At 38.7% G+C, this 27,621-nt stretch overlaps 1 protein-coding gene across 3 annotated transcripts in view; it reads left to right on the plus strand.

Moving 5' to 3' along the window:
- RCCD1 (RCC1 domain containing 1) overlaps window positions 1–27,621 on the plus strand; it is a 552,668-nt gene that overhangs the window by 350,117 nt on the left and 174,930 nt on the right. For all 3 annotated transcript variants that reach the window (XM_044078273.1, XM_044078274.1, XM_044078276.1), the window contains exon 6: window positions 8,973–9,149. In XM_044078273.1, coding sequence (XP_043934208.1) covers window positions 8,973–9,149 — 177 coding nt within the window. The remainder of the gene's footprint in view (window positions 1–8,972; window positions 9,150–27,621) is intronic.

Below are 27,621 nucleotides of genomic sequence, written 5' to 3' on the forward strand. Positions count from 1 at the left end.
ATTGACTCTTCATTTCATTAATGTCAGCCAGAAATGATCATTGCTTCTGCTTGTTTTTTAATGTTTTTTTTGTTCAATGTCATTCAAATTATTTTGAATGCATTTACATGCAATAAAATTTAATTTTGTAGCACAGATTCTATAAGAATAATTAAGAACATAGCAAGGTTGTCTCTCAGTCTTGTAACTAAACATATTGTGCGAAAATGGATTTTCAGTCGCACAAACATTTCTTTGGTCTTGTGGATGTTTCTCTGCTCTCCATTACTTGTTAGTATGACCTCATATGATGCTTCTTTCGTATCCATTACTTTCAGTGCACAGCCTCACATGATTTCTCGTTTTTTCCACTTTTTTTACTCTTAGATTATATTGCAAACATCCTTTTCCTCAGTTAGTTCTTTTTACTGTGTCCTAGTAATTTCAGTTGCTCTCCACATATTTCACAGTTTTTGATGAGGCCAGGTCTATTTATGTTTATAACATGCCTCTTGTTTCGTTATTTATTGTACAACAAAATCTACTGCCTCTTATTTCTAAGTCTGTAGTTCCGCAAATGTATAGTATTTGGCACTATTCGTCGGCTTGTTTAATATAAGCATCAAAAGTTTCCATAGTGTTTCCTTATGTCCTTGTAAAGAATAAATGGTAAATACACAGCAAGTTACTTTTTTATTTGCACTGTCACATAGAATCTTGCTCATACATTCCTGGGCTGGGAGAGAGCCCTACGGACCATTATTTTGTGCTTGGCAATCCCAATCAGACCTTCTTATCCCTAGTGAGAGTCTGATGGTAGGGAGCGGCCCAGCTCGCTGTTTCTGGGGGCAGCCTACCCTCTCCCCATTGGGAGCACCCCCTCCCCCTTGGTGTCTCTTCATGCTGAATTCCCCTTGGCTTTACTAGTTCTAAGTACCATGACGATTTATATTTGGTTAGCTCAGGCTCTCTAGTGAACAACAGCTCAGCTAGTATTTCCACCAAGTGTCATCCTTGTGGCAACCCAGATCTCGTCTCCTCAGGATGGGCAAGCTGGCAATGGCCACTCCCTCCCATACTCCTCAACCATTTAATACATGCACATGATGCACCATTCAGACTTTGGTCACTTGCAGCATAATCAGAGATTGTCATATATGCTATGGAGCTGGCAGGATCTCAGTAATTCTTGAGCTTTTTGTTGTTTTTGACCGGCTTCTCTTCAAGAAATGTAAGGAATAAACACTTTGACTTTTTTCCCAGCCGCATGTTGAAAAGCAGCACACTGTGTACTTTCAGGTTTCTCATTTAATCTACTTATAGTAAGGAATAAATCACATTTTTGGATCCATAGCTTCCAGGTTTCTGCTTAATTTCCTTCAAGTGAAATAATTTCTGGTTGTTAAATTTGTAGAATTTTTTCGGATTTTTTTTGTGTACTTCTAGACACTTAATAGCAAATATATTTCTTCACCTTTATCTATATCTATAGAGCTGTGTCACCATACACCCCAGTAGCATGGGGTGTCTGTGATATCTGTAAGTTTATCAGGATAAGTGTATGATATAACCTCTATGCTGTCGTTAGTTAACACTAGCTTACTACCTATTGTTGATGTCTTCTGAGACTGTAATGAGTCTGCAAGTTTCAGTGCTGTATAATTAAAGCCCAGTGTTTCACCAATTCTCTTCCAGGCACTCCATTCCTTCATCTAATTCAGCCTCTGAATAAATTCAGCTCTTCTCTAACTATAAACCTTTTGCCAAGTAGAAGTTCAGTATTCCACAACAGACCACATCTGTAAAAGAAGGGACCTCGGTTAACACCTGTGTTGGGGAACTGCATCCAACATGAAATGCAGCTTTCTGTCATTAGCTCCATAACATTCAGAGCTGCATACCCTGTATTGTGCAGGTGTTATTTAAATAAATTCTACCTAAAGGTGCTTTAAAAACATTGTATCGTCTTTCTTAACACCAGACAATCAGGTGATTGTTGGCTTTTTAAATATCTATTAAAATGTTTTAAAGTAAAAATTTCAAGTGAAGAGGGATTCCTCACAGACCAGATGAAAAATCCACTCGTATAATTCAAAGTTTCCATGAAATAAACATGTTGCAGTGGAAACTTTGATGACTGAGGGGTTCTCCACGTCCATATCATGTGAAGAAGGGGAATGAACCTGCCTCATACAAAAATCTTCCTTATTAGTAGTTGCATAATGGGAAAGTGTACATTTCCTTTTCCTGTCACATCTTAACATTCTGTTCAGGAAATGACTTCAGTCCAACACAGGTGTTAACTGAGGTTGCTTCTTTTCCAGATGTGGTCTATTGTGGAATACTGAACTTCTACTTGGCAAAAAGTTTATAGTCAAAGAAGAGCTGAACCTACTCAGAGGCTGAATTAGATGAATGAATGGAGTGCCAGCCTGGAAGAGAATTGGTGAAACACTGGGCTTATACAGCACTGAAACGTCTAGACTCATAATAGTCTCAGAAGACACCAACAATAGGTAGTAAGCTAGTGTTAAACTCATATTTTTGGCAGCACCAAGGTCCATGAAGAGAACTTTGACTTTATGCCCCAATATATGGGAGTCATTTGAGCAATATGTACTCTAATCAGAAAGAGTGGATGCATTTTATTTCATTGTTTCTCTTTGACAGTCTCCTTTGTTGATTTGTGATGCCAGGTTTAATAACTTTATCCTTTTTATGCAGATTTTCCTATAATTGCATGTTATCCATAGTAAGGGAATGAATTAAAAATAGTAAGATAGTTATAAGTACAGAAACTTGTTGTAAAAAGACTGGCAGTAATATAATCATAGATTTGTTTTTATTAAGTCTGACTGGAGCTCTCTGAAGGAAATTAATGAAAGGTAGATGGAGTACAAGCCACTATGCAGCTGAAATGACTCTACTACTTCAGCAAGATTTGAAGTATTAGAAGTGATAAGAGCTAAGAGTGCTGCTAGGAGAACTGGCTACATATGAGTGCCTCATGTACACCTACATCAGCAGCCAAAGCCTTCCTATGGAATGTAAGACTGTAACCAGAATGGAGATGAGGTAGATAGGATTATAACCTCCAGTTTCATGATGCACAGTTGCAGTGACCCTCCCTGATGAAGATGTAAAGTATTATAGGCATAACATAAAATAACAGTGGTTAGGGATGGGGACATGGTAGCATTTTGATTCAGAAAGCACTGAAGGGTAGGACAATACAGAGGCAGTGGAGGCTATTATTTTATGCTTAATATGATATCAAGGGTGTGGAGAAAGAGATTAATAATGTTGAAGTAAAAGAAGGGAAGACTGATATTGGTCTTAAGGCTGGAGATTAAAGCATTGTTCCCAGATGGTTAATCTTGGTATTCAGATACCCAGAAGGACAGGAAATTGATGATTGAGTCAGGTGTAAATTTAGATAATGGCCAAAGAAAGTCATACTCATAAAAGCAGGGACATTAATTCCCTGTGTTGAACTCAGAAGATGCAGTTGTTTAGGATAAGAGGAGATAAGCAAGCAGTTGTGGAGGGAAATACCATCAACATAGCCCTCACCATTGCAGTTAATGCTTCTTCAGCTCAAATGAAGTAATCATTGACCAAAAGTGATCAAGTCCTGGAGCAATGTTAGCATGTGCTGAAAAAACAAGATCTGGGATTAGTAGACGGGAAAGCCAGGATAAGTAATTTTATAGGTTTATGTCTGAAGTACAAGCAAAAACTAAAGGTCTGTGGCTGACGAAGTTTGCTGATGACTGTAAACTGGGAGTGGTCATAGAATTCTCTATATGATGTCAGCATCCTACAAAAGGGTTTTACACAAGCCAATGATTGGTGCCAAAGTCATGGTCTTAAACTCAATACAAAAATATGTATTATTATCCCTTTCGGTAAGGGTGATGTTCCTGCTAACTACCACATCAGTAGCAACACCCTAAGCACACACTCAATAGTGAGAAACTTGGGTGCACAGGTTGAGAGCAATCTCACCTTTGACCACCATGTCTCCACAGTGATAAGAAGGGCATTCTGTATTGCTCATCTTATAAGTAAGGGCATTGCCTCCAGAAGAAAAAAAAGAAGTTATAACCTCTCTGTTCTCTTCCCTCATCAGGCCAATAATTGGATACAATGCCCCTCACTTACACACTGAAGGAATGTAAAGTGCAATATACAAACTGTGCAATAATTCAGTCTATTCATAGATATGCTGCTATTGTTTCAATTTTACTTTGACAGTATTACCTTCATATTGTTCCTTGTCTTCCTTGTCTCCTGTTCTGGGATGGGTGTGGGTCACTGCTGTCCTATTTTACTTACAAACTGCTATTTATTAAAATTCTGTGATTATTTTATTAATTTTTCTCTGTCTATATGTGCAGTTGTTTCCTGCACTGAGAATGAAGCATTTAATTTTGTTCAGCTACACTGCTGTGTAGTTCTGAATGACAATAAAGTTTTCTTTGTCTTGACTTTGGCTTGGCTTGACTTTTGGTATGTACCATTTCAAGCACCTGCTGCCATTGGAGAGACAACAAAGGTTCCTCACAAGGAAAATTCTAGGTCTTGAGCATCTGTCCTTTGTGGATAACCTGAAATCTCTGTTACTTTATTCTGTTTCATACAGACTACTCAGAGGCGATCTATTTCTGACACTGCTTTATTGGAAATGCATCTCCGTAAATCAAATGGTACACAAGTTACTCACACTAAAGACCTTAACTTGGTATGTGAAATTAATAGAACCTGGTTGAGGGACAGATTTGTCTCACAGAGGTTACCACACCTTTGGAACAGACTCCCACTTCATGTCAAACGGAGCACCTCATTGACCCTCTTCAAACGCAGTCTGGATGATTGGATGAATAACCCTGTGGTTCCACTTGTGTCCCTTTTATGGGCAGTAGGTGCTGATCATGGAAATAAAGGTAGAATTTCGGTAGGCTTGTAAGGGCCCTAGGGCCATTAGCCTAGTAACTTCCTAAGATCCTATAGGTAGTTACTTAGACATGTAGTCTGGGAGACCATTGGGAAGCCTAGCCTCAACTGTCCCAAAGCACTCTGATTAAGTGACTTGTACAAGGTCATATAGTAGACAAGCGGGTGCTGAGGAAATCAATCTCTGTATCACAGGAAGCAGCTGATTAATTGCTCAAAGCCTTAATCTTGTGTGATAACTGCCAGACATTATTGAAATTCCCTAACCAGGAATTGAACCCTGGCAGTAGAGGTAGGAGCATCATACTCATATCCTAACAACTATACCACCAGGGAGCCCCATAAACATTTGGCTTGTTTGTAATTTCTACCTGGATCCCCTCTGTCCTAAACAGTCAATACCCCTAGATCAGAGTTCACAGATAGACTTCATTCTTTTGGGAAATTGTATGATACATAATATGACTGGGGTAGCATGAGCTGCATCAAGGATGGACTGAAAATGGAAATTTAGTATTCTGTTAAGAGAAGGGGAAACAGAAGTGAAAGTCGCCAGCCCGGCTAAATGGAGAAAAGCGATAACAGGTTTATTTATTTATTTATGTTTGAGATCAGTGAACTTCCCTGGTAAACAATGGACAAATCTGCAGGCACAACCCATGTGAATAGGATCACATAAGAAATTAACAGAATACATTTACAAATACAAGGATATGCTAAAAATGTGTACATATTAACAGATGCAAAAATATGCTGCAACATTTAGTTAATCAGTTTAGAAAGTCAAAACAAGGGTGGACAAATGGAATTATGCTTGTTTTTGGATACAGTGGAGCGGTAATGACTGAGATGGCTTGTACCACAGGGGCAGCAGTATATCATTATATAGAGAGCTAAGGAGATATTAGAATAGCCAAGTGGGAATAGTTGCAGGAAAGGATACCATGGGGAGAAGAGAAATGGAGAGAGAAACATGAGGAGGGAAGATGGGTCGAAAGGAGAGAAATGGGAAAGATGCAGAGAGAAGAGGGAGGTAGAATGAATGAGAGGCAGTAAATGAGGGAATAAGATTAGATAAGGAAGGATGAAATAGGGATAAAGGGTGTATGAGTGCAGCAGCACTTTCTTTGGGTGACAACATGTTCCTTAAGCTGTTGTCTGGTCTCAATAAGTTTGGACATCTCTGAGAGTAGAATGGAGTCCATTGTTTAGGTGCTAAGATGGAGAATACATAAGTTTAGTTTTTTGAGTTATTAGGGTGAGTTGAGATTGAGAGATACCCCTGAGATTATATGTGGATGGGGGTTGGTGAAAAGTTTGAGTGAGAAGGGAAGATGTCTCAGGAGAAAGGGTTTGTAAATTAGTGATCCTATGAGGAGGTTGGCTCCCAAATGTACTGGGCACCATTTAGATTTTGTGAGAGTTAGGCAATGGTGTTCATTAATGGGGTAGTTAGTAATGAAGCGAGTTATCAATGAAAAGAAAAATGCCTTTAAAAAGGCCCATAAGGATGGCACCAGAAGGCAGAAAAGCGCATCACACAGGCTGTGGCAACCTTTGAGGAGGTGATTGTAGTGTTAAAGGGAGATGTGTAGGAGGGTGGTTTGGCAGAATAAAAATGATCAGATATATTGGGGAATGCAACAGTATTCTGTTGAAGATGACTGTGTTTGATGGGTGGAGAGTGAACTTTAAATTCTGCAGATCAGACAGTGCCTGAATGGGATCTTCACATCAATATTTAGAGTTCAAAAAGAAGGTTAAGCGCTTGTATGGCTCTGTGACACAGAGGGATGGAGCCTTGACTGTGACTCAAGTGACTGTGGTTTGATTTATGGCTCCAGCACTAAAGGAGTCATGTAAGGAGGGGCGGGGGCGAAGTGTCATGGCCCACTTACCTCCTTCCCAGGGAAGAGTGATTTCTCAGAAGAGACCTGAGAAACCACCAGTGGGGTATCAAGGGGAGGGTCCGGGCTGCTTGAAAGAATGTCCCTTGAGGAAGTGAATGGATCTCTTCTGTAGTCAGTCCATTGCATTTCCATTTCCAGCACTTCAGAGTGCATCCAGAGGATAAGACCACAATTAAAGCAAAAAAAAAGTCAAAACTATCCTTGAAAGCTTTCTGAATGATGACCTCTTCCAGTCAACATTAGATGTGGTGTTGGGTAAAAAATTGTCTAGCTTACAAGGAGGAGGCTGATAACTGATGGACAGTGAGGGCAAAGAAAGCAAAAAAAAAAAAAAAATGAAAGAATAAATGTTGAAGCTAACCTGAGGAAGGTGGGAGAATATGGATGAGGGAAAGTGGAGAGAAGGAAGAGCAACTGGAGAAGTCTGTTTTGTACTGAAAGTGATGGTAGATGAAGTTATTCACCGTATTGCGTCTCAGTACATTTCATCTGTCTTACATAATATATGCATCCGTGTGTGAGTATATTTTACTGTAAATTAATTAAACTGCATTTGATTGAAGGTCACTGTATTGCATAAATTTGACTGAAAACCTACATGACCAAAAACCCATTTGACAAACTTATTTCGCTGAATCACAAATCATAGAAAAGCATTTGACATGTCAAAATGCACCATAACAATGTTTTTGCATGGCGCAAGCCCCCTTAATTAAATATACTAATTCCATAGTTGTTCAGCAACAGAGAGAAAAAATAAAACGCCATGCACAGTGAATCAATACTGGCACACATAAACATCTATAGATTTCCGAGTGCAACTTAACAGGCGACACTGCCAGTCCACACATAATTTTGTAAGTTCACACTCCTACCAAATCGAATAATCATAAATGACACTATCCCATACTGCATATACTGTTTTACACATTTCTGTCATGTCTGATTCACTGAAATGAGTTTCAGTCAAATGGGTTTTCAGTCAGGTACTTTTCACTCCAGTTGTTTCAATCATTTGATTTCAGTCAAATGCAGTTCACTCATATTAGAGTAAACCATATATAGGTCTACTTTCATGCAATGAAAACGGACTTTACTGAAACTCAAATCACTGATTCCAAACTGCCAAAAGTGCAGTTGAATGAAACTTCAGTCTGTCGAAGCTCACTTGTACAAACACAAATCACCGCTTCTAGACTGGTATTGCAGAACAGGGGCAGTATTTGTCTATTTTTGTGTAAACCATTACCAGGAATGTATCTTGTATAGCACTTGGAACTTGTTGGTGTAGCTCGCTGTAGTGCGGATAAGGAGATTTACCCTTTTCCAACTGTAGTGCGATCTCAGAGTTGATATATGTAATATGCAGGAGGTGTGGGTAGTGCAGAAGGCTTGCATCCCCGCAAAAATGTGTGTGAAAGTTAGTTTTGTGTGTATTTTGTGTTTCGGAGAAGTGAGCTTCGATAGATTGAAGTTTCATTCAACTACACTTTCGGCAGTTTGATCTCCGCAATTTGAGTTTCTGTAAGGTGTGTTTTCATTGAATGAAAGTAGACCCATATATTTTATAAACATTTGCATAAATATAAAATATACGGTCTCAAATGGGTGTGCACACATGCACTGTCTTTCACTGCAAACACACACACACACCACACTACATATGTGCATAATGTATATGCATATATTACCTCTATGCATCTCCCAGGATACTATTTCTGTAATATGCCATAGCATGAAGTACTACCCCCTGGATCTCTTCTGGGGAATGGCATTTATTGGCAACCTACCCTGTAGATAAAGTGCAGAAAAAAAAATAATTTGTAAATAAATAATTTTAGAGAGATCTTGACAGATGGGTAAGTTGCAGGGCTAAGAGTATTACAAGTAGAAATTATCAGAAACCATTAGAATTCTGTAGGGATTGGCTAGACACTAATATATTGGTAGAGAACATGAATCCAGTAGTCTTTCTCCAAAATTCCTTAAGTATAACTGACTAGAACAGTAGGATTCCATGCACAAATTATGTCCATGAGGGAATTGCAAAAAAATTTTTTTTTCCTCCAATAAAGATCTATTTTCCAGTAAAAATATGCTGATTTTCACCTTCAGTTTTCTTTACAGGTCACACTTCAGATTCTGCTCATAAAGAGTCATCTTCCCCAGGAGGGAGTGCACAGCAGAACAACAGAGCTGAAATGTTCATTTCCATTCAGGCGTTTCCCGCCCTTTTGGATTTACCAAAAATGTCAGAAGTCAGCAAAGTGAGTTGTGGGTCACGCCATACAGCTGCAGTCACATGTAAGTATTGGGACTATCATTTTTTTAAATCAGTGTTTTATTGAATAAAAAATGTCATTATGGTCATCGGGGAATTAAGTACATTATAGATTCCTGGGTACTGCATTATATGCAGCATGCAGTATATGCAAAATACAAAAAATAATGTTGATCATCTTTGAAGTATGTCAGAATGCAAACAAAATATTGCAAGTATGCCGAATTGGAGCAAGCATTCAGCAGTGAATGTAAATACATGCCTCCTGAGACACTGTAGAAAAAAACTAGCTAAATCAGAACAAGTTTCCAGTTCTAAAACTGAAACAACAGCAGTATGCTATCTAGAATTTATAAACATTGTAATATAATATGTAAAAAAACAGAAATGGTATTGTAGTTAGGATGTATTATAGTTCTACATTGCTACAGGTATCTGAAATTGAAGGCGTTCTTAACAGATAATATATAAACAAGAGATTGAAAGGTTACCACAGGAGAACATATTATTGAGTTTTGAAACTGAAATATCAGTTCTACAACTTCTGAGTTATATGTAGTAACTGTGATATAAAATTAAGTAGAATATGCAGCTGTATAGCATTCTAGTACTGACGAGTAAAATAAGAAATGTGGGGCATACACACAAAACCTGATATGATAGCTCTTAATGCAACAATAGTCTATTCATTCAGTTAACTTGTATATGCCATGCATATTTTTGTCAAGTGGTGCCAGAAATTGTCCGTGTACGATGCAAGTTTGTTGGAACTTTTCATAAATCCTGACATGACTTAACATAAGATTTCCATAAGCTAATTGAAATTTCTTGTCTTATTAATGAGTTCTTGGTCACAAAAATATTTGCTTTTGATTATATTAAACATATCAAAATGTCTTCTGTGAGAAATATTATTCATAGTTATAATACCTCATGAAACTTACAAACAAGCAAACAAACAAATGAAAATAGCTGTAAAAAGGCAAAATAATAAAAACGAGTGGCTAAAAACACAAATAGACTATATTTCATAAAAATCCAACTTGTAAGCGCTTTCATTCCCTTCTTGGAACTTCTTCAGACCAAGCTGTATAATGAACAAACTTATTTAAATACTTAATAACAATAATGTGATGCAAAGCACTTAATGCCTTAACCCTTTCCTTCTAAGAACACCTTTAAAGTTTTCCCCGTCATTTAAACCAGGGTATACACATGCATTCAGCCTAATTTGCCAGCAATATTCTCTCCAATCCGGTTCATCTTCTGCATCAAACCTATGATCCAAACCATTAACTTCATCAATTATTACAAATTTGAAGCATGCCTTATCTTTTTCTAACAAATGCTTTTGCTTAACATGTTTTACCATGGCATTGTTTACACCAGTCTTGTCTACTACTCTTACACATTCATTCACTCACATGTAACATTCTCTAATGGTTCTTCCTATATAAAATGCTGGACATAATTCACACAGAGCCATGTATACCACATATTTGGGCCAGCAATTATACAAATTATTCACCCTAATTTCAAAACTACTTGCTGTCACAACAACATTTTTAACTTCTTTCGTAGTGACATAACTTACAACTGTTACATCTTTTCGTCCCCACTTCCAAAACATCAGGCATACTTGAGCAATAAATTATTTTTCTTAAAAAGTCTTAAACTCTTTCCTCTTTAGAGACAAAGACAGGGTCTCCCCCTATAACCTTTTTAATTTCTTGAAAATTCATTAAGAATCTCCAATTATTCTTGATTATTCCTTTGATTTTACTTTCATCTACTGAATTTTCTAAAATAGATGCTAAGGAAAAATCCTTTTCATTTTCTTTTGACTTTCTATTTACATTTGCTACCTTGTGTTCCCTTACATTTTTTATTTCCATCCAAGAATTATTAATGATGTCCATGGAGTACCCTCTTTCTTGAAATTTCCTTCTGAGTTCTTCACATTCTTTTTCAAAAAATACTGCTTCATCTGTTAACCTGTTTATTCTAGTGAATTGTCCCTTCACTATGTTTTTTTCAGGCTAAACTTATGCATGCTATTGTAGTGGAGATAGCTGTTACTTTGCACTTCTTTTTTATAAATCTTAACTTTTAAAGCATTACTAGATCTGTACACATTGACAGCCGCAGTGGTACAGCGGTAGCGTTGTTGCCTCACAGCAAGAGGTTCTCCTGTTCGATTCTCGGCTGGAGTACCTTCTGTGTGGAGTCTGCATGTCCTCCCCGCAGTCGAATGGCCTCCGAAAGACATGCGTGAATGGGCGTGCCTTCGCTGAAGGTTGGGCGTCGGGCTGGCAACTCGGCACCATAAAAATCGACTGCCAATCATTAGCAGACCGGAGTTCCGCTGTGGTGACCCCTAACCGGGAAAAGCCGAAAAGACAAACAAACTAGATCTGTACACATTCAGGTCCAAAAAATTAATGTTGTCCTTCCTATAATTAAATGTCAAGTGAAGGTAATTGGTGGATTCATTCGTATGTTTAATAAAATCTGAGAGTTCTTTTTTGGAACAAAAACTGATTCTAAAATAACTTGTTTTTCCCAGTTCATCAGGACTATAAGTTTAGTGAAGAATGTGAAAATAGATGATTCCATGTGGTTGGTTACAGCAGATATTGCCTCAATATATACAGTCTTACCAAATATAGAAGGGTTGGAAATGGTGAATAGGGAGCTTCGTACTTCAGGATTATTTAATACTAGACATTTTCATTATACATTATTTTGTGAGAGACATCTTCAGTGAATTGTCCTTGAAAAATACACATATTTTCCTTGAAATATACTGCAAAAATATAGACGGGTGGAGAATTATGTCCATCGTCGTACCCTCATGAGTGATCTATATGTAGCGTGCCTTTGATTTTATATTACGGACCATATATACATTTCTTATTTCATGTTTATATATGACATATTGTGAAATGGCTGAATATGATGATAGACATATACAATGTTTTTATTTTGCCTTATCACTATTTTCACCTCATTTTTATTGTTTATACGTTTCATTGTTATAAATATAGATTTGTCTTTTGATTGCGATGTTATGTACAATGCATTTTATTTTTACTTTCGCCTCCAGCATTCTCAGATTTTAAAATGAAATGGATACCACTCTTTTCATATATATGCATATAAAAGATATTTTAAATATGATATGCACTGATATTTTAGAGTTAGACAGTTTTATTTTATGTAAAAAGGGATGAGTTATTTGACCTCACCTTATATGCTGAGACAACCTATTTTACCTTTCAGGTTGCATTTACATCTAATAGCTATATAAGGCCTTCTGCAATGTATTTAGCTAATTGATTCCTTAAAATGGATAATTGATGCTAACAATAATTATCATTTTAGCAGTGATATATAAGGAAGAAGTCATGTGACAATTTAATAGATCTGAAGAAGCGTACAGTTTGTACGTGAAAGCGCTCATCTTTCCATGTTTGTATTCAAATAAAGAAGTTGTTTTTGCTGCATTATCATGGTGGTCTTCATACTGGTTTTTTCTACAATACTTGCTTGGATTTAGTGGTGAAGACCTTTGGAGGCTAGCCGAGGTTGTGTGTATTCAGTTAATACTAGACAAGTGAGATTGTTCACAGAAATGTTGGATGTTATTTTATCATATAATTTTTTTTTGAGTATAATGATGAAATTTCCAGACAGAAAAATGGTGTAGCTATGAGGATTGCTATGGCCCCCAGCAAATATAATCCTGATGAACTGGGAAAAACAAGTTATTTTAGAATCAGTTTTTGCAAAACATATGTACAGGCGTTTTATTTATTATTTGTTTTTTATTTGGGAGGGTTCCGAAAAAGAACTCTTGGATTTTATTAAACATGTGAATGAATCCGCTCATCACCTTCGGTTGACATTTAATTATAGGAAGGACAACATTAAATTTTTTGGGGCCTGAATGTGTACAGATCTAGTAATGCTTTAAAAGTTAAGATTTATAAAGTGGAAGTGCAAAGTAATAGCTATCTCCGCTACAATAGCATGCATAAGTTTAGCCTGAAAAAAAAAACATAGTGAAGGTGCAATTCACTACAATAAACAGGTTAACAGATGAGGCAGTATTTTTTGAAAAAGAATGTGAAGAACTCAGAAGGAAATTTCAAGAAAGAGGGTACCCGAAGGAAGTCATTAATAATTCCTGGATGGAAGTAAAAAATGTAAGGGAACACAAGGTAGCAAATGTAAATAGCAAGTCAAAAGAAAATGAAATGAATTTTTCCTTAGCATGCATTTTAGAAAATTCAGTAGATGAAAGTAAAATCAAAGGAATAATCAAGAATAATTGGAGATTCTTAATGAATTTTCAAGAAATTAAAAATGTTATAGTGGGGGACCCTGTCTTTCTAAGAGAGGAAAGAGTTCAAAAGACTTTTTTAAGAAAAGGAATTTATGCTCAAGTATACCTGATGTTTTGGAAGTGGGGATGAAAAGATGCAACAGTTATAAGTTATGTCAATATATGAAAGAAGTTAAGAATTTTGTAGTGACGGCAAGAAGTTCTGAAATTAGGTTGAATAATTTGTATAACTGTAGGTCCAAATATGTGGTATTCATGGCTCTGTGTGAATTATGTCCAGCATTTTTTACAGGAAGAACCATTAGAGAATTCTACATGCGAGTGAATGAACATGTAAGAGCAGTAGACAAGATTGATGTAAGCAATGCCTTGGCAAAACATGTTAAGCAAGAGCATATGTTAAAATAAATAAGGCATGCTTCAAATTTGTAATAATTGATGAAGTTAATGGTTTTGATCATAGGTTTGACGCAGAAGATTAACTGGATTGGAGAGAATATTGCTGGCAAATTAGGCTGAATGCATGTGTATACCCTGGTTTAAATGATGGGGAAAACTTTAAAGGTGTTCTTAGAAGGAAAGGGTTAAGGCATTAAGTGCTTTGGGTCACATGTTATTGTTAAGTATTTAAATAAGTTTGTTCATTATACAGCTTGGTCTGAAGAAGTTCCATGAAAGGAATGAAAGCGTTTACCAGTTGGATTTTTATGAAATAGTCAATTTGTGTTTTTAGCCTTTAGTATTTTCATTATTCATAGGTATACTTAAAAGACAGTGAGGCTTTATAGTCTTGGACATTGGATATAATGCAACTTCTAGGATACCCTTTAAAATATGAGATATTTTGATTTGCAAGACCAACATCTTGTATGATAAATCAGTGACCAAGTTGTCATTGTATATTGAACAGTAAAGAGAAGATATTGCTAGTTTGAGGAGATGGGTAAGCTTTTTGCAATAACATAAATTGATAATGAATACATTTTGAGTAAGGAAATAATTTATAGGCATTCTGCAAAAGGAATTGCCAGTTTGTAAAAAGCTATACTACTTTTAACAGAGAACCTTAGTAAGTTGGTAAGTGGACTTCCAAGGATTACTTAATTTACTGTAGTTTATACAGATATGAAAGGAAGTGGTTTTATTGGAGTAGTTCATGCAGTGTAAGATCAATCTGAATTTCCCTCTCTCATATTTGAGAAGTGATGATCTTGATAAAATGTAGGAGGAAGTAATCTGATGTTATAAAGATCCACTTCAAAAGCATAATGCTGTTAAAAATAAATATGAGATTTTCTACTAAATGAGAGAAGCCTGTAACAGCTACCACAGGAAATTATTCAGCACAATGTGGTACTTTATTTATTATATCTGGATTATCTGAAAGTGGTTGACAAATTCATTAAAATATGTACCAATTCTTTAGTAAGTAATAAAAAAATTAAATAAGAGGGTAGCAAGGTAGTATGCTTTAAATTTTTGTCAAGGAAGGGGCAGATTAAATGAGCAACTTAAATATTTAATTTGAGACTTTACATTATGAATTCATAATGGTATATTACATGGGATGGGATGGGATCATAGTAGCCTAATGTAGTTAAAAGCATAATAATTCTAGTTTAAAGGTAAAGTAACTGAGTGGTAATTTTAGGCCATATTTAACTTGATTAAATTTTGTGACCCTAAAATTATTTTTTCTTTGAGTTTTATTATTCCAAAGAAAATTTTATTAATTGTTTTAAAGCACTCCAGTGACATACTTAAAATTGTCTTTCTTACAAATGGAAACTGACAAAGGAAAGCATTCATTGTAATTATTGAAGATTTTACCAGTACTTTAAACTTGAATATGGATTGTGATGTCAGAGATATATTTAATATATGTGTCTACTATAGTTAGGAAGGCTTTCTACACAGCACACTTGATTAGCAAAGGCAAATTTTGCTCCAGAGCAAAGAGGTTGTATAACTCCTCTATACTAGTCACTAATCAGGCCCATAATTGAGTATTAACGCCCCTTTCAGCATGTACTATACAAAGCACTTGCAGCAGTTGGAGAGTCCTCAGTGGTTTCTAACTAAGATCATCAATGGACTCCAGTAAGTGCCTTACACAGACTAATTAAAGTCCCTTTCACTATACCCAGTATTGTATAGACTACTTAAAAGAGACTTATGCCTGGTTTACAGAGCAATCTCCGACCCAAACCTGATGAATTTGCTGCACATCTGTAAATCAAACAGGACTAGAGCTATCTGTTCCAGGGACCTAAATGTGGCCTGCAATTTGAATAGGACATGCTGGAGGGGCAGATTTGCCTCCCAGCGACTGATGCATCTTTGGAATAGGCTAACAATTCATGCGAAGTACAGCAAGTGGATGGGGCACAATAAATTCTTACCAGGGATACCGACCACAACCGTCCTGCACATGGACTGCTGCTGCTTCTTTCGGCTTTTCCTTGTTAGGGGTTGTCACAGTGGAACAACAGTCTGCAGAATGATTGGCAGTGGAGTTTTTACAGTGTCGAGTTGCCAGCCCCATGCCAAACCTTCTTCCGAAGACACACACACACACACACACACACACACACACACACACACACACACACACACACACACATACAGTCAATTTAAAGGGTGTCCAATCCACCTACAGCATGTCTTTGGGATGTGGGAGGAAATCAGACCACCCAGAGGGAACCCACACGACCACATGGAGGGCATGCTTACTCCGCACAGAAGGCACCCCAGCAGAGAATCGAAACAGAGGACCTCTTGCTGTGAGGCGGCACAGCTAACCGCTGCACCACCATGGTTGCCCCTCCTGGACATGGGCTGGCATTAATAAATACGATCCTGGGCAATGACTAGAGTATCTGTGGTATTACATTGGAATGAAATGGCTAGACTTGAAATGGCCTCTGGGTCAGTAGCCTAATAACCTCTTATGAGAGTTTGATCTTTGTATTTTATCAAATGACTGACCTACATTGAAACAAATGAGTGATAGTGAGTCTGTTTTGTGTTTGACTCCTGTTAAATTTATCAAGTGATATTTTAATTTTGGGAGCTATATATAGCTATCTTATATCCACCAGACCTTTCATAACTTTAAGAATAGGTTGTTAAGGTTTTTTAATGCAACAGAATATCATCTGCAAAAGACTCTATATTGATTTTTGTTGTATCATGATTTATAGTCATATGGTTTAAATCTTAAATAATGTGATAAAAGTGTAGCTCAAGCGATTAGTATAGAGAGGGAGAGTAATAAGAGAAGCATTGTATAGTCCTAGTCGGCATTCTATTCTGAGGAGAAATATTCCCATCGATTACCAATCCGATAAAGACAGACTTGTAGAATACTCTAAAAGCATTGATTTGTTGTTCCAGGAAGTTGCATTTCTGAGTATTTCCTAGAGAAAGGAACTTGGACTTGTTCAAATACTTTACTACCATGTAGTCCACATACACACATCAGCACTATCCTAAAGCATTTAGGTATGTTTGTAAGTTGTGTAAGTTGTAAATTTATAGTTTTAGTATCTAAATTAAGTGGATTAGACATTGTTTTTCAGTTGACTGAGGGTCCTTGTTAAGCTTGAGAACAAAGATTGTGCTAGACTGAGTCATGTATTTTTCTTGAGACTCGTTATTTTAATGACATTGCATTGTTTCTGCAGAATGGAAATCAACCATGCTTTGTTTTTATTGTAAAAAGAATCACCAAATCCAGTTAGGCCAAAAGCTGATTGGTTGGTTAGTTAAAACAAATTAAAATAAATTGATTGGTTAATGGCCTTTTAAGGTTTTAATTCACTTTGAACTGAAGCTGGAGCAGGATATTTTGATTCAAAAACATTTCCTGTTAGTCTTTATCAAATGTAGCAATCAGTTTCCCTAATTTCAGTTATGTTCTTGATCTTGCATTTCTTTAAGTAAGATGCATTACCAATAATGTTCTCTCTCAATGTAGCTTTAAATTACACCATTATAATGTCAAGTGATAGATCATTGTTCATAGATTTCTTAAAAGTGAAGATTCAGTAACATTTGAATACCTCTGTAAATGTCATTTTCTTTTAGTTACTATCCAGATAAATTTGGGGTGGCTTGTGGCAGTGTGGCGTGTAACACAGAGATGGATTAGGAAGTGATGAGTATGAATGCGGCTGATATTGGTATTTCAAATCATATTTACTGGTGCTTTTTGAGAGCAAGAAGTTGTCTCTTGACCGGATCTATTTCATAGTATCCAAATTCCAAAACAACGAAGACCAAAATGCCAAGACAAGAATCAAGAAAGTTAAAATGCAGAACCGCATAAGTTTTCCCAGGGCAAGTAAACACTTGCCCAGCACCACATTAAAACACTCCACACACACTAAGACCCACCGAGGTGGGGAGCTACACCCCCCACCACCCCTAACTATATATACCAACTATGAGATCTCACTACAGTGGGGAAAAGGGCATGATTCCCCACATTGAGCAAGTATTTACTTACCCTGGGAATACTTATGCGGTTCAGCATTTTAACTTTTGTGATTCTTGTGTCTACGTTTTGGTCTTCAGAGTTTTGGAATTTCGCAATACCAAAGTAGACCCCTCTTGACCACACTTTGTTTGGGGGGAATAAAACTTTTACCTTCTGGATACATGGATCTTTGTGGGCCAGGGAAGTAATTTATATTCATTACATTATTAAAGAAAATATCATCTTTTTAGAAAGGAGATTCAGATCCAAACGTATTAAGATGTTCATCGTGCATACAGCTGCAGTAATCACAGATGGGTTTTCAGCCATCAGGCGGTCCCTCGGTCGGCCGAATTCCAAAGTCTTGGTCCGGCGTCGGTTGTCGTCGCTTACTCTTCTGACGTCAGTAAGGCCAGAGTATATAAGACATAGCCGACGCCATGTTCTCCAGTCTTTTTTGCCGCACGGTGCCCGAAGCAGAAGCAGTTCGCAAGTGCCGGTCGGCCAGCTCCTGAATTACGAAAAAATTGGAACCGAAGTCTTCTTTAAAGCTAAGTACCCCGTTGGGGAAACTTTTCTTGCCTCAGACCGATGTCAGAAAAAGTTAATAATTGTATTTCTTGTGGGAAGCAAATACCGCATAAGGATTTCCATTCCCGTTGCATACCTTGTTTGGGCCCAGACCATGACGTCTCGGGCTGTCGCTTTTGCGCTACCTTCAATAAACGCACTATCAAGCCTCGGGCGCAGTTCGCCCAACACTACTTTCGTAAACCTTTTGATTATAAGATGTCGCCGGACACTCCGACTACTGTTTTGTCCAAAAAACGCAAGGAAAAGGACCGACACGCGAGACCCATGGTCCCCGCCGACACCACGCCAAAACAGGCTACACGTGGTCCGGTTCTCAGCGAGACGCCTTTGCAGTCCCTGACTACCGGCGACACTCCCTTGGCGGTGTTCTCTGTACCGAGACCGCTGGGTCCTCGGTCCTTTCCCAGACTACAACCGAAGCCCCTGCTAATGTCGAGCCTACTAATGTGGACAGGTCCACCTCCACCCATGGTGTATTTAGGCCCTCATCTTCTTTTCAATAAAGGCTTTTACTAAATCCAAAGCAGCCAGGCATCCCACGAGGCCTGTTGCACAGGGCCCATCTCCTGGACCCATGCCTAAGAAACAGATGCTTAAAATGGCTGAGGATTTAATTACTCTTATCAGAGGTTCTCAGCACCCTCCTGACAAGAGACCCAGAGTGGAGGAAGAATCTCCCTCTTCTGATCAGGGATCCATTTTATCAGAACATTCTGATGCAGAGGAACACTCTTACTCCCCTTTTGAGGATTCGGATGCAGAACAGTCCATTCCTTCTCTATCCCCTCCTGAGGATTTTTCTTTTGGGGAAACCTTGCACACTTTGAGGGAACACTTCCATTGGGAAGGCCAAGACTTTCCAGATTCCAAGAAAAGACTTAGGGAATTTCTTTGGTTACCTCAGCACAGACCTCTGGCTATACCCCTGTTTTGGATGTACTGGATGATGTCTATTCGGAGGCTTGCCTTAACCCTGATTCTCTGCCTCCTGCACCAGTAAAACCTGATAGGTATTACAGAGTACCCAGCTCTCACCAATTTCTCTACAAAGGCCATAATGCTGACCCTGAAACCATTTCACAAGGCCCCAAGGGATTAAAGGCCTCCACTGCCAAGAATCCTCTCCCTGCAGAAAGGGAATCCAGATCTCTAGAAAGGTGGGGTAAAAGGTATATACCTCGCCACCCTAGCCATGAGGGCCTTAAACTGTCAGTTTCATATGATTAAATATCAACAGTACCTGTTATCACAATTAAGGAACAAAATGTCTCAACCTGAACAACCAGATTTAAAAGAGTTACAGGATATGATGCATAGTGCAGAGCAAGTGGGTAAACACACCTTACAATGTGGTTATGATGCCCTAGAGGCTTCCAGTAGAGCTGCCACAGGATCAGTCATTCGCAGACATGCCTGGCTTAGGGAACAAAATTTACCTGATCATGTGAAAGCTAAACTTCTTGATGCTCCTTTACAAAAGGATGTACTATTTGGTACTAATGCTGAGGACATACTACGGAAAATGGAAGAAAAAGCCAAATCTATGCAAACTGTCAAGGCTTTCTTACAGGTCCAACCACCATGTTTTAGCAGAAATTGGCCTTCAAAAAACTGGTCCTTTCCAGCCACTGACGAGCCCCAAAGAGGTAGATACAGATGCACAAGGGGCAGAGGGCAATCACAAGGATCATATAGAGGCAGACAATGGCAATCTCCAGCACCAAGAGGTGGTGAAGACAGTGCACAACAATACAGGAAGCAAACCCAATGACTCCCTCATTTCCATGCCAAGCAAGTCTCAGCTGACAGCACCTTTGGGAGGGAAACTAGCATTATTTGCAAGCAATTGGCATATTGTCACAACAGACAAATGGATACTGGACATTATAAACAGAGGCTACAAATTTCAAGTTCACACTCTTCCAAAAATGAGAGGCATGCCAAACCTGCCACAAAATCAAAGGGCAGTGGCATAACTGCAAATTTCAAAGCTCCTAAACATGAGAGCTATACAAAAGGTACCTACACACCAACAAGGTCAAGGTTTTTATTCAAGACTTTTTCTGGTACCAAGAAAAGGAACCGACTGGAGACCCATTTTGGACTTATCCATCCTAAACACATTCCTACTCGTGCCAAAATTCAAGATGCTCACATTACAGCAACTTCTTCCCATGCTGGGCAAGGAGTTTTGGCTGGTAACATTGGACCTCAAGGAGGCATACCTGCATGTCCCAATCAGACAAAGCTGCAGAAGATACCTCAGATTTCTTGCAGGTTCAATCCACTATCAATTCTCTGCATTGCCCTTTGGCTTATCTACTGCGCCCAGAGTATTCACAAAGTGCCTGGCATCAGTGATTGCCTACTGCAGACTTCAAGGGATACAAATTTACCCTTATCTGGACGACTGCCTGATCCAAGCGGACAGCAAACATACTACTGGAACATCTGGCATATGTGACACGGTTACTGCTTTCTCTGGGATATACCATCAACAAGGAGAAATCAAGACTAACACCATCTCAGAAAATAACCTTCCTGGGTGCCAACTTGGACACAAACACCCAGATGGCATATCTTACGCCAGAAAAACAAGGGCAAATATCTCAGTACTTCAAAACACTAGCAAAAAGTACCAGGCTTACTGCAAGGAAAATCCTGCAGGCTCTGGGATTCATGGCATCTTGCATTCTTCTAATCCCATGTGCAAAGCTGCATATGAGGAAACTTCAATGGTACCTAAAAATCTATGGTCTCAACACAGTCACAGTTTGGAAGCAATTATACCAATAATTCCATGTTTGCAAAAGGAATTTCTATGGTGGGCCCAAGCATGTCAAGTAAACACAGGCCTTCCATTCTGCAAGCCTCAAGCAAAACAAGTCATAACCACAGATGCCTCAGATTACACCTGGGGGGCGCATGAAGGACAGGTGCATTCAGGGCAGATGGTCCCAAAAGGAAAAGCACCTTCACATCAATCAAAAGAAATGCTAGCAGTAATAAATGCAATTACAGCTTTCAAGGACTTCCTGCATCCAGGACAATTACTGATAAGAACAGACAACACCACAGTAATGTGGTACATAAACAAACAAGGAGGAACACATTCATACCCCTTGTGCAGACTAGCCATGACTCTTTGGAACTTGGCTCTGGAAAGACAAATCGAACTTCAAGCACAGTACTTGCCAGGACTGGAAAACACACTGGCAGACACTCTAAGCAGAAATATGACAGATCCACACGAATGGAAGTTACATCCTCAGGTGTTTACAGAGATAATCCAAGCGTGGGGGAGGCCAGACATAGATCTTTTTGCCTCCCACAGGAACCATCAACTGAAAGTTTTGTTCAAGGACCTTTCATCCAAAGGCCTGGAAAGTGGACGCCCTTTCATTCAGTTGGACAGCATGGACAGTTTATGCATTCCCACCTCTGCCCCTTCTGCCCAAGGTGCTTTTGAAAGCAAGAACAGACAAACCGAGGATGATACTGATTGCTCCAGATTGGCCAAGGCAACACTGGTATCCACTCCTGAGGAGCCTAACACATACTCCCTGGTCCCTGCCTCTAATGCCTCTCCTACTGACTCAGAACAGCTACAAAACTCTTCACAGTCAGCTGAAAACACTCAACCTCGCTGCATGGAAAATTCCTTGACACCACAACAGTCCCTACTCTCCAAGGAGGTGCAGGATGTCATTTTGGAGGCCAGAAGACCATCTACTAGAAAAGCTTACTCCGCAAAATAGAAGCGGTTTTGCTGTTGGAATGAGAAAAGAGGCCAGGACCCTAGAAAATTGAACTTGCCTCAGGTTTTACAGTACCTAGCTGAACTGCTGAACAGTGGATTTTCATTTTCTTCCATAAAAATACATGCCTCAGCCATTTCTGCAGAATTCAACACGGATCCTCCTTTATTCTCTCACCCACTCTTACGACAGTTCCTCAGAGGGGCTAAGAATATAAGACCTCCAAGGAAGCAACCAATACCAGCCTGGGACCTTAATTACATACTAGAAAAATTAACATTGCCTCCCTTTGAACCTGCTGCCTCAACAGATCTGCAACATTTGTCCTGGAAAACAGCTTTCCTTCTGGCCATCACTTCAGCTCGTAGGGTTTCTGAACTACAGGCCCTCATGGCGGTGCAGCCCTTCCTCATCTTCCATCAGGACAGGGTTTCCCTTCACCAACCCATCTTTTATGCCAAAAGTGTTATCCAGGGTAGCCTTAAATCAAGCCATACACCTACCTACCTTTTATCCTAACCCTCAAAACAAAGGGGAGAGGCTGCTTCACACTTTAGACATCCATAGGCAGCTACGTTATTATTTGGACAGAACAAAGTCCTTCAGGAAATCAGAACAACTTTTGTGTCCTATGCCGTAGGGGCTCAAGGGAAACCAGTTACCAAACAGACCATTTCCAAGTGGATTGGCCACTGCATACGGTTTTGTTATTCCTATCATGGGAAATCTGTCCCTACTGGTATCAGATCTCACTCCACCAGGGCCACAGCCACCTCTACAGCCTTCCTCAGAGGCGTTCCTACTAAGGATATTTTGGAGGCAGCCACTTGGAGTTCTGTACATACCTTCACAAAACACTACCACCTACCCTTATATTCCAGAACAAGAGCAGGCTTTGCCACTGCTGTTTTGCAGGGCATTCTGGCTCAACCCAGTTCCTCATAGTACCTACCACCCTATGCATAGCTTTGGGACTCTACCCATCTGTGATTACTGCAGCTGTATGCACGATGAACATAGTACAGTTTTGTACCTACCATAAATGTAGATGTTCGAGTGCTAATACAGCTGCAGTACAGGTTTCCCTCCCTCCTTCCCCACTTGGTAAAGGCATGGGGCCTAACAACCTCTTCATACCACCTGACTGGGTTATCCTGCTATGTTTTATTTGCTTGCTTACACTGATTTTGCATTACATTGCATTGCCTGCATATGTAGATAAGCCTTATTTATGTATTGCCTTCCTTTTGGGGGCACCTGACATCTGGGGCAAGAAAGACTGAAGAACATGGCGTCGGCTGTGTCTTATATACTCTGGCCTTACTGACGTCAGAAGAGTAAGCGATGACAACCGACGCCGGACCAAGACTTTGGAATTCGGCCGACCGAGGGACCGCCTGACGGCTGAAAACCCATCTGTGATTACTGCAGCTGTATTAGCACTCGAACATCTACATTTATGGTAGGTACAAAACTGTACTTTCTTAACCCACTTAAGTTTTTAACCCACTTAAGTTTTGGTTCCAGTCAATATTTAGTCATGTTTGTCAAAAGTAACCTGTCAGTAAAATATATTAGAAAGGCTTGACATTCACCAAGTCATACATGTACTGGTTTAACAAGGATAGGACTGCTACACATAATAATAGTAGGTCACAGACTGTGGTGGTGGTGCTGCGGTACCTCACCTCACAGTAAGACGTTGTCCCGTTCGATTCTCAGCTAGAGCGTCTTCTGTCTGGAGACATGCGTGAATGGGGGTACCTTCGTTGAAGGTTGTGCGTCAAGGCTGGTAACTCGGCACGTAAAAATCTACTGCCAATCATTAGCAGACCGGAGTTCCGCTGTGGCGACCCCTAACAGGGAAAAGCCGAAAAGATACAACAACCTAGCTGGGTCTTCCTTAGCACTGTTAATTCCACTGGGAAGATTTCTCTTGATCAGTACTGCCACACTCTTTGTAATGCTAGACTTGCCAGATGCAAAAATGTAGAAAAGCCATTTGTATTTACATTCATCAAATTATGTAGCTGACATTTGTATATCTAATACTTAAGGTGCAAGCCAGAAATGTTTTCTGGAAGTTGTGGAAATGCTTTATATTACTTTTTAAGCTGTTAAATTTGTCAAACATACTGTTTCAGGCTGGCAGATTATCATGCTAACTTTTGTTGCCCCACATCCATCATTAAATGACAGATCATCATGCTAGCTTTTGCTACCATAAAACCATGGTTAAATAAGTATTCAGAGAAAATAGTAGTATCTAAGCCATACTTGCATGCTTCTAGGATGAAAAAAGTGCATCAGTTGCAGAACTAAATGGGCTTCTCATACTGTGTAAGGAGTTTATTCTTCTTCTTTATAACTTAAATTCATATAATGCAAAAATACAAGACTACTCAGCATCATATGGTCCACTGGACATTGTTATTGAATTAATGTTTATCCTTCAGTCCTCCTAAGGTTAATGTATGCCACAAACAGTGTTATAAAGCACATTTTGATTCTAGATGAAACATATAGATAGTGTCAGATTGTCATAAACTCTTTCAACTAGAACGTACCAGGCTAAGTGTTGCAGTTTTCAGAATTGTATTTTACTGTTTCATTCACCATCCATTATCCATATGAAGTGATGGTCAAGTAGAATACTGTTGTGTTCTATGTCCTACTAGCACAAAGAAATGTATTAGCTGCTCTGCAAAAAGGTCACGGTATTATAATAAGATTCCATGACAAAGGTCGTGTGTCTGTTCTCGCTCTGTGTCAAACACCTTTATTCTTTCCAGATGTTACTTACTGAATATACTTTAAGAAGTTGCATCTGATATTGCCGTACTAAAGTTGAGCTTTCATGTAATCAGGTCTTGATGGTGCTTGGTCACCTCCCCATAGCTAAGACCATCATGTTACACAGTACAGCTTGGTGTCATTCTACAACACTCACACCTGACTGGGTGTTCCATGTGAAAAGTGAGTACCTCATTTCCCACCAAATACTGCTGTAAATGTTTAAATTATAACACCATTGTTCCTTTATTGTAGTCGAACAAGTTCCAGTCTAAACTGTAAGCATAACTCACCATGTACATCCTTCAGACAAATCTCTCACAAGCAAGTCCAAGTGTTCAAACAAAGTTAGAAACTTTCCTCATCAGGCCAGGATGATGATTGGGTGATGCATTGTGCACAAAAATACATCCTAAATTCAGCATGAGTATTTTCATATATGTGGATCTGGAGTAGATTAGAAAAGAATAGGGCTATAGCCTTCCTCTTAACGGAGACAGAATTTATATCATTCATGATTTTAATCAAATACACCTCCTCATGCAGAGTGATCTACACCAAGGAACATGTGCACTGCTTCATCACAGAACAGTAAAAACACATTAGGACAAAGTAAAATGTTGTAGGGTAATGAAAGCGCAAGCCATAATGCACAGAACCAGTTATAACCATGCTGGAACACACAGCATTAAGAAGGCAAGGTTAATCCCACCACCACCACCAGTATAGAAGTAGTTAATATAGTTGCCAAGATTACAGTCGACTTATGTTTGAACCTGAAAGCTTTGTAAAGGTTTATTGCCATAGGATATCTCTTCTCTTACTTGCGAGATAATGATCTTTCTAGATGACCTTACAGTTAGGCGAATCAGTAGAATCAGCTCATGTTCGAACCCGAAAGCTCTGTGAAAGCTTATTGCCAAGGAAGGCTCTTCTCTTGTTTGTGGAATAATAATAGTTCTAGATGACCTTATGGTTAGGCATGTAGTGAAAATTAGACTATTGTGCTAATTTAGTTATACTTTAATTATTGCTACAGCCTTTCACACAAGTAAAGCAAAAGTACTAGTGAAGTTGTTTGCCATTCATGAGTTCTAAACTACTTCTTGGCATGTCATTCCACTGGTATACTATCATTACCTAGCTTTTTATTAGGTACTGAAATGAAGCAATCACTAATTAGTAAAAAGTGGCATTCAAGTGATGCAAAAGAAGTGTATACGGTTGTTGGGCATCTAATAAGACAAGTATAGATAGCAGAAACCCTCACATGACATATCCTCCTCTGTGTAAAATCATTTGACAAAAATCATTTGAATATAATTTTAACTAACGTGGTCACTATATGACCTTACTTAAATGGTCCTGTGGTAAATTTACTTGGTATCAGGCTAGGAAACATTTAAGCTCTCCAGATGGAAAGAGTAAAACAGTAAAACATTTTACTCTAGCTTGCTATCAAAAATTATTTAATGATTGTTCACTGTAGGACAGATGTGATATTTTAAATACCACTGTTGTAAGTAGTAATTTGGACAGATGTTATTTTTAGTTACTTCTGCCTTAAACAGATTGATTGGTCTTGTCCAGTTCAGTAATTCAAAATGAGTAAGGTAATGAAGGTAAATGGTAGAGCCAGTGGTGACTTTGAAGGTTATATTTCTAAGTTGTTACAAATGTCCATGATTTATTGAAATTTCAGATTTCATGGAAGTGGCTACACCAAGGCGCTAGAATAAATTATTCTTGTTTTTTAGTATGTGGTTTCTTTCTTAAAATTAAGAACAGCATTTGGTATCCTGTTGTGGTTTGAGAAATTCGAGGAGGTGGAAGTGTTGTTGCAAGTCCATGATTTTAGTGCCCTGTAATCTGTTCCTTTCCACATCTGTACATGACAGAAATTTAGCTGAGTAATCTTTGCAGTTGCTGCTGACTGATCAGAGTTTGAAAAGTCCAGTTCAGTTGGGTAAAGATTGGTTAGAGCCAAAAATAATTACATATTTGTGATAGCTGCTTGTAATTTGGACCATTCCATGAAAATTTCACCATTACAGGGTAAGCTGTTTTAAAGGTGGTCTCTTTATAGACTGTTTTCTGAATGTCCAAAGTTATTTTTACTCTAATTTGCCTTTCTTCTTGTGGTGCTCTGGACCAGTTTTCAGCTTAAAGCCATTCCAAGAAACAGTACCAAAATTATTTGCTGCCAGCCTCACTTTAATTCCTTCAGCTGCAGTCAACAGTTTCATAAATGTCATTTGCGAAGGTAGGCCATGCAGGTGTGGAGGAAGGATGTAGTGGTCTGTCACATACGTGGGGTGAACTGAAGCTGGCCTGCCACTTGAATAAATATGTCATTGATTGTGCTTGGGAAATGTCTCCCCTAAACCACTGCTTGTAATACTTGTGTCTATGTGCTGTTCCTTTCAGTGACAAAGTTGCTACTTTAAGCAGCTCATTTGCTTCACTTGAAAAGGATAACTTCTCAGTCGTGGTGTTGCAATGGGTGGGAGGTTGGCATAATG

This window comes from Protopterus annectens, chromosome 7.part0, assembly GCF_019279795.1.
Source record: "Protopterus annectens isolate FY-2018-M chromosome 7.part0, PAN1.0, whole genome shotgun sequence".
Lineage (NCBI taxonomy): Eukaryota > Metazoa > Chordata > Ceratodontiformes > Protopteridae > Protopterus > Protopterus annectens.